Genomic DNA, 11,113 nt, shown 5'->3' with positions numbered 1-11,113 from the left:
CGGCCTCTGGCGCCTGGTTAAAATGTTTAATCCCAGCTGTTGGAAATTCCAAGCCACCGGACTTCCACCGCCCCCCACGCCCTGCCGCTACTATATTAACTTGAAGGATTATATATACTATATAAATATCCGCATACATTTTTACTGATTGCTGAGAGATACAGACTCATTTCAATTGAGCATGCGTACCGAGGTGCCTTTTGTCCTCAGCCCCCCTGTAAACCCTCAATGAAGTTTGCAATTTAGAACGATGACGTAATTTTACTAAAAACAAAACAACCCCCTCCTCCCCAACCCAAATCATTTCACTCTTACAGGGGCCTGGGGAAAGGACGTTTTTTGTTAGTTTTTTTTTACTCAGGCATATCAGTAGTTGCCTATTTTCCTGGGGGCGGTGCGCATGTGGACCCCATGGACCCCGGCGAGGCAGCCATTTTGGAGTCTTCTCTGAGGAGTTCCTACCGGCTTTTCGCACCGCTGCCGCCTTTGCCCGCGGTCTTGCCGGGCAGGATGAATGTGATAGACCACGTGCGAGACATGGCGGCCGCGGGGCTGCACTCCAACGTGCGCCTCCTTAGCAGCTTGCTACTTACAATGAGTAATAACAACCCGTGAGTTGAGGCGGGGAGCGGCCTGGGGCCGAGGAGAAAGCAGCGCCGGTTGGGGAGCCGGGATAGAAGGGGTTAGGGGACTGGAGAAAAAGAGCGGCCCGCGGTCCCCAGCTGAGGCTGCGGGGCCCGCGAGGGTCTCGTCGGTTGGAACCGACTTAGGAACGCCAGGTTGAGTTCTCTGGGTCCCCGCGTCGTGCCAGGCGCTGGGAGGAGCTCCCGGCGAGAGATGTGGCGAGTGGCGGCCTCGAGAAGTGAACGCGGAGGCTCTGAGGGACGACTTTGAGAGGGTTTCCCCAAAGTTGGGAGCGGAGGGTTTCCTGAGGCCCTTGTCGCTGGCCACAGCCACTGTCACATCATTGGGCTGACTCCTCCCTTTCCGGCTCCTTCCCTTCCAGAAGAACGTATTCTCGCTTGCTGCAGCTCAAAGAGGCCCAGTCTCTTGGTTTTATACCTTTGTCCCACATCTGAGATGGATTTGTCCCCTTGAGTGTATCAGGAGGTCTCTCGCCTGTGCAAACCCTTGAAAACGGGAGACGGCCCTTCATGGGTGGGAGTGGCGTCTTTTTAAGGACTCCAGTGCCCTTTTCATGTTTTCAGAGTCTTAGGGCTGTTTCCAGCTTTGAGTGCATGTTGTTCTTCCCCTGCTTAAATCCGTCCATTGTGCTCAAATTATAATTCCTTCCTGTGCCGCAGGAGTCTAGACTTCTTTCTCCCCACTTCATTTCATCGACTCTGCTCGCTGTACTCCAGCCTTCCCGGCAATTCTTTGTAACTTGAACACACCACGTTGCTCAACTCACAGCTTTTGCATTTGCTGTTCTGCTTGGAGTTCCCACCTCAGAGCTGCTTTCTCATTCTGGTTTTAGCTCAGATATCCCTTCTAGAGAACTCTTCTCTGACCATCAGAATTGTCCCTTATCCTCACTATTCTATCCTTTTGTCCCGTTTTATATTCTGCATCACTCTTTTAGAAAAAAAAAAAAGATGTATAATTGGCATAAAACATTATACAGTTGACCCTTGAATAATACAGGGATTAGGGTCACAGACTACCCCCCCAAAATCTGTGTGTAACCTTTAGACTCCCCAAAAACTTAACTAGTAATGACCTATTGTTGACTTGAAGCCTTACTGATAAAAGAAACAGTGGATTAATACATATTTTGTATGTTGTATGTATCATATACTGTATCCTTAAAATTAAGCTGGACAAAAAATATTTTTTCGAATTGTGGAAAAATTCCGAAAGTTGGAAACAGTCCACATGTTAAGTGGATCCAAGCATTTCGAATCCGTTTGAAGGACAATTCTCTTAGTTTTCTGGTGAACAGCATAATGATTTGACATTTGCATATATTGTGAAATGACCACCAGAATGAGTTATTAACGTCTGTCACCACGCAGTTTCAATTTTTTTTTTCTTGTGATGAGAACTTTTAAGATCTACACTTTGCATCACTCTTAACACCTAATGAAATCAGCATAGTGCCTGTGTGTATTAACACTTCTGTGTTTATTGAATATGCTAAGGCAGTGTGTACAACCTCAGAGAGGTAAATACTGTGTCCGAGTTCACACATCTAGTAAGTGGAGGAGCCACAGTGTCTGGACTTTGATCCCTTTGGCTCTTAAGCCTCCATTCTTACCTACTACAGGCTACTGCCACTAAATGACATTATAAATTTAATTTAGTCAGGGTGGATCCATTTACATTTGGCCTGTTGTAGAAGCTGTCTGGGTCAAAAGGAAGGGCCTTGAAAGTGCCTGTGATGCAGCTTCTGCTCCCTACTTTATTTCCATTAGTGTGCTTTTGGACCTCACTATGTGAGACCCATCATTTTGCCGCTTTCAACTTAGTGTTGACAGTGAAGAACCCTGGTCTCTGTCAGCCTTCTTTGTTTATTCTGGAGCCTTTGGCTTGGTTTTGAGTAATTTGTCAAGGCATACAGTTTCTACCATTGGGAATTTATGCACTGGTTAGTCCTTACTGTTGGTTCTGGAAGAGAGTTAGAAGCAGTTTGATTCTCTGACTAGACTTACTTAGCCCTGGCTTCTAGGTATTGGGTTAAACTGGAAGTTTACTAGCTTCAGGAGGCATTTAAATTCTGACCTTTATCATTTATATTTAAAGTTTTCTTACTGCATTGGCAATACAGAGTTAAAAAAAGTTCAGGCAGTAGAAGGGGTATGCAGATTGTCTGTCCCTGAGTCTTGAACCTCACTTGTTTCCCTTCTCCATAGGCAACAACTATTAACAGTTTCTTATGTATCATTCCAGAGATAACATGCATGTATAATTAGATAGGTATGTTAGAATATGTAAGTAATTTCTGTGAGTGTAGTAATATTTTCTATCATATTTCTCACTAAATACATAGAATCTCAAGAGTTGGAAGAGATCTTAACTATCTGGATGTTTTGAGTCCTTGAATTTCCTGTATAACTTTATATCCAGTGTTTGACCTATATATCCTTTTTTTTTTTAAGTTGAAATTTACATAATCAAATTCAGCCTGGTAAAGAATACATTCCTGTAGTGTTAAGTATTGTGCAGAGTTGTTCAACCGTCTTGACTGTCTATTCCAAAAAAATTTCATTACCCCAAAAAGAAATCCCACATATTTTAGTAATCACTCCCCAATCCCACAACCCCAGCCCCTGGCAACCACTAATTTATGGTACCTATTCTTGAGTATCCTTCATTTGTTGAGAAATTAACTGTCTGCAGAGTTCTTTGATGCTGACTTTCATTTAAGCAGTTATAACTTTTAACTGTCAAAGAAAAGCATGTAAATTCCTCTTAACTTGGGAAGGAGTTAGGGGTGGATGGACTTGCAGATTAAAAATTCCTATTAAGAATGGTGGCCAGCTTCTAGGCAGTTATAATGCTTGCAGCAATATTCAAGGTTAAAGAAAAAGTTTTGAAATTTTTCCTTTATACTGTCCTTAAACCCCTGAGACTCAAGGAGATAAAAATTCTCCTACTGTTAGGAAAGTTTACTTTCGTATGTAAAGTTAAAAAAAAAAAAAAACTTTCCTTTTGCCCTGTTTTATATTCTGCATAAGGCTGATCTTTCTGCCCTATTGGCTTATCTTATTCTATTCCTGTACTTCAGTATTTCAGTATTCCCATTTTCTTCAGTATTTGAAGCGTTTTCAATTACCTCCAAGCTTCCTCTTGTTCAGAACTTTTCCTGAAGAGGATTCAAAATGGTGAGGTTTCTCTTTTCCAGGTTCTTCAACCTTTCTTTGGTAACATTAGTTAAGTCATTTGATTGTTCTCCTTTGTCTATATTAGCCTAAAAATTGATGTTAATATAAAAGATTATAGGTATATATCAAACTGTCAAGCTAAAAGGAGTTGGGCTAAAGGGGCTACAAAGATGAATTACATTTTTCTTTATGTAGCTCTCTATTACTGAATTTGATTTAGAGGTATCATTTCATTTATAGTAAGTAAAGGTAAAACATGTTAAAACAACAATTTAAGGCAGCTTCCTAAATGTGTTGACCATATTGGCATAGAGTATGACTCTCATGCCTCTTATTTTAGGGACTCACATTTAAGGGTATGTGGACTTCTTTGTAAATTGTCATTACACAGGCTTTGTGCTAGGCTTGTGTGGATACTAAGGAGGTGTTCTAACATTTCAGAATAACCCATGTAGGGGGTATACTTTCTTTGTTTTCTAGTGAGTTATTCTCCCCACCTCAGAAGTACCAGCTTTTGGTGTATCATGCAGATTCTCTCTTTCATGATAAGGAGTATCGGAATGCTGTGAGTAAGTATACCATGGCTTTACAGCAGAAGAAAGCCCTCAGTAAAACTTCAAAAGTGAGACCTTCAACTGGAAACTCTGCATCTACTCCACAAAGTCAGGTAATTGGAGATAGAAGTGTGATTCTTTTTTTTTTGAGAATGTGAGACTGAGAGAATTTACTAGACGGCTGATGAGAAATAGAAGATGATAAAAAGTAATTCTAAAGGAGCTGACTGGAGAAACAAAGATGAAAAACCACTTAGATACAAAAATGCATCCAACCAAGCATTATGGGCTAAAAGCAAAATCTACTCTAGGGATGAATCTAAAAAATGGAATTAAAAGTAAATTATCTGGTTTCTAACCTAAGTCATGCCCTGTTCCTCCCTTTTTGAACTCAAAATGTAAGGCATTTTTATAATTTTAACAAAAGTATGATGTTTGAAATGTAACTGAATTATTAGGACTGTAAGTACCTAGGGTAATTTATGGGAATTCCTGCCAGTTTTGTTGCTTGATAATTAGTTAAATGAAGGGGAAAAATTGTAATTTCATCATTTGACAGTCACCCCATTGGTAGAAACTAACCCTAATAGTAGACTCCCAAAAGGTTTACAGGGTACATTATGAAGGCTGCTTTTTCCAGCATTGTTTATAATGTTAAGAAACTGGAATCAAAAGTGTTCGTCAAGTAGGATCTAGTTAAATTATCCTTAAGGTGGAAAGCTATGGAACTATTGAAGAAATGAAAAATGTGACAGAGTTGTATGTGCTGACTTGGAAAGAACTGTGCATATTAGTAAAGTAAAAGTTTGAGGCAGTGTGTTCAATACCCTTTTTGTTTAAAGGAGATAGTTTATAGATATATAAATATATCCTGGTATATGCCTAAAATATATATGGATACTATGCATGAAGGATTTTGTGTATGTGAAGAAAGGAATTCAGTGGAAAGCTAAAGGGAGAAGGGAACTTCTACTTTTCAGTTTGAACCTGTCTTTAAATTTGAATTAGTATGTGCAACTTATATTTAATAGGAATGTCAGAATGAACTGGGAGTGAAATTGTAAGTCAGGTGTTCTCTGTTTTGTATTTTTCCACATTCAAAAAAAGACAAATTAATGTAGTTGCTTTTTTAAAGCCTATAGAGTTTCATCTTGTTTTACTCTATGTAAAACTTGATTTTTTTTGATATTAAAAGATCTGATTTCCAGGATTTTCTGTTTTCTGACATTGAATGGGTCCATTGAATGGACATTTCATATAATGGAATCATACAATATGTGGCCTTTTTTGTCTGGTTTCTTTTACTCAGTATATATGTTTCCAAGGTTGATCCATATTCCAGCATTAATCAGTTCTTTGTTCTTTTTATTGCCAAATAATATTCCATTGTGTGATTAAGCCATGTTTTATCTAAACATAAGTTGATAGACATTGGATTGTTTCTACTTTTTGCCTATTATTAATAATGCTGCTGTGAATATTTGTAGGTTTTTACGTGGATAGATGTTTTCAGTTTCTTGGCTGTATATATAAAAGCAGAATTAACTGGGTCATATGGTAATTCTGTGTTAAATTTGAAGAACTGCCATGCTGTTTGACTATTTTGAGATGTTTTCATTGCCTTTTAGTGTCTTCCATCTGAAATTGAAGTGAAATACAAAATGGCTGAATGTTATACAATGCTAAAACAAGATAAAGATGCCATTGCTATACTTGATGGGATCCCTTCAAGACAAAGAACTCCCAAAGTAAGTTGAATTAATGTTTCATTATGTATTTTTCTTCTCCCCAGTGCTTTCAGTCCTCTCCTCCATGTCTTCTCTATGCATTAGGGAGTGCGTCTGAACCTTTTACTCTTGACTCAGTCACTTTTTCTGCTGTTATTGAAGTGGGGTTCAGAGAGAGGAAAGCCCGTTTCTTATTTTAAGACCCTGAATGTTTAGCTGATGAAAATGGTAACTAGATAATACTACAAGTGCTTATTATTCTTTGGCATTTCTTACTTTAGGAAATAATGATTTACAGTGCACTTCCAGGTGGGAAAAATACTTTTTTAGACCCTCGTTTTTTGTATTCTGTAAGTATACCCATTAGATAATGTGAATGGTTTTATTATTCCCTTCCTTTTCAAAATCCGAGACTACAAGATGATTTTGTACTTATTTGCATGTGGGATATGTATTTGTGTGTTTGACTTGGCAACATATAATGAATAGAACACTTTTAGCTGAAATCAAGATGTGTTGTCTTGTCTGAGTTTAGGGCATACAAGCTGTGTGTGGTGTGAACTTGAGCAAGTTACCAATCTGAGCTTAACCTAACCTGCTTCATGTATATGAGAATACTTTTTAAAGTACTATTCTGTAAGGAGTTAATAGGATCAGGCATCTTTGGTTACCTTTTTTTAAAGTCCAGTTTAGAAGAACAATGAGAATCCTTCATTTTAGGATTGAATTCATATCAGTAGTTAATATTGTAACATATATTCTCATGTCAGATGCCTTCCTCACTTCACTGAAAAACTATTCTGTTTAACTTTTGCTTAACAGTAAGAAATTTTATTTGTAAGATGTCTCTGTACATCATCCTGCCCTTGAAAGAAAAGGAATCTAAGTAGTAGGGATTTGGTGTATTTACTGTTTTTTCACCCATGTGTTGCTGAATTTTAAAAGTAAACAATCAAACCTCATAAGGGTATGTTTAAGCATCTCCTCATATTGAGGATTTATTTACTACTTTCTGAGTTTTTAAAACTAAGCTATTTCCCCAGTATATTCTATGGTGGTGGCTGCTATTAAAAACATCTGGAAGCATATTATAGACTAACCTGTCCATAATGAGCTTGGATGCCATATACTAAATTGTGTTCTGGTACCCTATGAAAGTGACCCCAAGAATAATTTTTTTTTTGTATATATGAAGAGTCTTCCTTTTGGAAGATGTTGTTTTGATTATAAAGTTGAATGATGTCTATTCTTTATCTTACTGGATGTGTACCATAAAATTTTCTCCTTAATGACTTGAGGGAGTTGGGGACATTTTAAAAAAATGAGTAATGGTAAAGTTCAGCTTTATGTATATTCAACACTTGGTGTTCACAGCCATCATTTTAAGAGGGACTAGAGGATCTTGCATTTGTTAGAAGTACATATCCTTCATTCTGTAGAGCTAGCCAGGAGCAAACAAAGATGTGTGCCTCAAACATAAACCTATAATATTTACAGTTTTTCTTTCTTGTCCGTTAGGGAGTTAACTGGCTTCTCAGTCTGTGTAAAGGACAAGGAAGTGAGTCAAAATACGTCTAATGAACGTCTGTTAATGTATGGTAAACACCGCCACACATTCCTTCACATTTTAAAGGAAAATTCCAGTGTGAGATTATATCTTCATAAATCTTCAACTTTTAAGAGTAAATATACCAACATACAGTTTCTCGCTCAGTTTTTAGAAAATGATGGCTGCTTGTGTTCATAACTGGTGGAATGTGGCTTTATGATATTCTTCCCATGTAAGGATGTATTTTAAAAAGAAATCAACTTTCTTGCTAGCTTGTTCTCAAGCTCATTCTTTTGAGGTGACAGGTAGTTTAAAGGGAATTTTAGTATCTGTTGAGATAGACTCTTCGTCAGTCATAGTTTGTTAATAACAAGCAGTCAAAAAAGGATCTTAAATTTAGCCTTTTATTGTTTTCAAGATTGACACCAATACTGGAGTTTTCCTTTAAGTACCTTCTTTTGCATTTTCAACATAGTCTAAAGTGGAAAAGCTGAGGCCAGATAAAAAGTTTTTTATTTCTAGTATTTCATTATTTCATTGTTTGAATCAGTATGGATTAATGCCATACTAGATTGTTTTATATACTCTTAAGTCCATTACTAGAACAGATGTTCTTCATCATTTTCTCGTTTGAGTAAATATCTGGCATACCAAGCTACAGATAACTGAAGAGATTGGGGATTGGCTTTTTTTCTTTGTGCCCTCATGGTGACTGCTTCCTTAGGTTAATGATCTGACAAGTGCTGTGTTGCACTTAATAACTATTAATTTTAAGTTGCAGTATTGTGTTTTCCTCATTGTACTAGTAAGAAGATCACTTACCCCTTACCTACAACCTCTACATTCGTTGTAACTTTTAGGTTTCCTCAATTTATCCCTGTTGTGTTTTTAGGAAGGGTTATTTTAATAGAGCTTTACTGAGTTACATATTTGAATTGTACTGAAAATGCATTCATTCAATTGAAATAGTGTAGCAAACCTCTGGATCATTGTCACCCCTAGAGATCAGTTAGAGTTTGATTTTTGTAGCATTATTTTGGTGAGTCAGACAATACCTAAGGGTCAGAGATTTAAGGATTAGAAGGACTGGTGTCTAGACTAATTGTTTGAGAGAAGCCAAGTATTTTACTTCTGTTCAGTCATTTCTTTTTGGGGGAAAATTCATCTTATATTTCTTAACTAGCTGTTAAGAACGCCTCACTTTCTTATTTATACCTTGATATTAGTTGCATTTAAAATATGTAAACTTGAGCACTTATAGGGTATTTCTTCTTCTAAAGATCAAGAATCAAGGTAATTAGAATTGTATAACATTTCTCAATTAAATGTTACTCCCATTTCCAGAGGCAACATCTTTGGTCCAGATATTACTGGGCCTTTTGGTCTGGTAAGTGAGAGAAATTTGACTTTCCTCTTAGAAATGGGAAGGCATGGGAAAAGCAAAAGCAGTAATTTTCTCTTTGGTTTGAAGAATGGAGTTGGTCTTTGTTTATTTCCACAGGGCTTTGGGTAGATTTTCCAGTAAAAAGTAGAATATGTAGCTGATAATAAAAATCAGGACTGAATTGATGGTGAGATATTTTCTTTGTTATATGCACTTTGTTTTTGTTGATTACAGATAAACATGATGCTGGCAAATCTGTACAAGAAGGCTGGTCAGGAGCGCCCATCAGTCACCAGCTATAAGGAAGTGCTGAGGCAGTGCCCACTAGCTCTTGATGCCATTCTAGGTACAGATGATTCATGGACTATTTTCAAGGAAACTTTACTCTCTAAGAAGCTTTTAGTCTTGGCTGTACATTAGAATAGCTTTTTTTTTTTTTAAGTTGCCCATGCTTCACCTCCAGAGAGTAATTCTAATAGATTGCTGTTGTCATGTATTCTTTCATCGATCAATAGTAAAGTATGCTTGTTCTATCATACGCATCTTGCTTAGCATAAGGAAAGGGGGAAAGGGTTGCCTTGTAGCCTTAGAAAGGGTAGCCTGTTACTTCTTACACTGTGGAAGAGGGATACTATGCCTCACTTTCTTTCTCCTGTTTTCTGTTGAATTAGGTTTGCTGTCTCTTTCTGTAAAAGGTGCAGAGGTGGCATCGATGACAATGAATGTGATCCAAACGGTGCCTAACTTGGATTGGCTCTCTGTGTGGATCAAAGCATATGCTTTTGTGCACACTGGTGACAACTCCAGAGCAATCAATACCATCTGGTGAGAGCCACAAAGTTAATTCAGTATTCTTGAGACCTTTCCTTCTATGGAGGTCTGATGTATCTAAATTAGCAACACTGGAAAATGAGATGCTTACCTTTTGGTGTTGCAGCCAGTTGTCCCTGTGCTTTATTAGTCTGTTAATGTACTGAACAGTTCCAAATGTTATAATTTCTGCTGAGAACCTGTTAAGTGTAAACTTGGACCAAGTTCCGCTCTGTACTTGCAAAAGTAGCAACCCTTACAAAGCAGACTGCCTTAGTGTGTCATGCTTAAAACTGAAAAAGTATATTTTTGAACATAAAGCATAGTGTATTATAGCATCTGAACTGGGTTGCCTCCTTAGGACTAGGATTTTCTTTCTAGTCAGGTAAAGTCCAAGGATAAGAGATTGGGGTTTGTGTTATGTAGAGTTATTTGGTTGAGTAATAAGTAGCTGTCATTTGTGAATGACATTACCTTTAACACCATGTAGTATATGTTGTCGTCTGAAAAACTGCAACCATAAAGTTCTTTCTGGGTAATGAGGGAGATTTCTGCTTTATTCTGTGTATTTGCTATCCTATCCTGTATAACTTTAAAATAAATTATAAGCTCAGAATAAGAAAACCCTAGCATACACAATTTGTTATAAAGTTTTATATTATGAAAAATGTCATACACAAAAGAAAATAGTACCTGTAACCCCACCACCCAGATTCAGCAACTAAGAGGATTTATAAATAGATTTTAAGGTTCAATGTTTAATATCTTAAAGTTCACTAGAGAAAAAGTCCTTATTGCGAGATAACGTGGACCTTCTGGGAAGCTTAGCAGATCTGTACTTCAGAGCTGGAGACAATAAAAACTCTGTCCTCAAGTTTGAACAGGCACAGATGTTGGATCCTTACCTGATAAAAGGTAAGTAATTCTTACAGCAGAGCCGAAGTGGCCATAGAGGGGCATTATCAGAGGAGGTAGGGAGAAAATATAGCAGGATCTTCTGAAACCATTTTCATAGAAATGTTTTCTAAATTTATTACAGTGGCCTTTCACCTTTTTAAAGTCCTGAGACCTGTCTCCAACACTTGGGTGATTACATTTTGAACAGTTGTTTTGCTTGAATCTAAGTGTCATCTTCCTACAGATCATTCTTTGGCTTTTTTTCTTTTGGGAGGGGTCATAGCCCCTCTTTAATGATTTATAAATTTATGATGTGTCTGACTGAGAATTTGAATGGCATCCTCAAGACTGTAATATCTTTTAGGGAA

General features: G+C 37.5%; 1 protein-coding gene across 6 annotated transcripts in view; it reads left to right on the top strand.

Moving 5' to 3' along the window:
- Nucleotides 1–411: 411 nt before the first annotated feature.
- ANAPC7 (anaphase promoting complex subunit 7) overlaps nt 412–11,113 on the top strand; it is a 28,996-nt gene continuing 18,294 nt past the window's right edge. For 4 of the 6 annotated variants that reach the window (XM_037014248.2, XM_017665954.3, XM_073222819.1 and 1 more), the window contains exons 1-6: nt 412–611; nt 4,305–4,491; nt 6,007–6,126; nt 9,273–9,384; nt 9,710–9,863; nt 10,621–10,763. In XM_037014248.2, the coding sequence (XP_036870143.2) occupies nt 412–611; nt 4,305–4,491; nt 6,007–6,126; nt 9,273–9,384; nt 9,710–9,863; nt 10,621–10,763 (916 nt within the window). Of the gene's footprint in view, nt 612–4,304; nt 4,492–6,006; nt 6,127–7,623; nt 7,788–9,272; nt 9,385–9,709; nt 9,864–10,620; nt 10,764–11,113 lie in introns of those variants that run through there. The other 2 variants (XM_017665952.3, XM_037014250.2) reach the window with 2 other exon arrangements.

The sequence above is a fragment of the Manis javanica genome, chromosome 15 (assembly GCF_040802235.1).
Source record: "Manis javanica isolate MJ-LG chromosome 15, MJ_LKY, whole genome shotgun sequence".
Taxonomy (NCBI): Eukaryota; Metazoa; Chordata; class Mammalia; order Pholidota; family Manidae; genus Manis; species Manis javanica.
The sequence above is the reverse complement of the archived record's forward strand: the minus strand, read 5'-3'. Positions and strand labels throughout refer to the sequence as shown.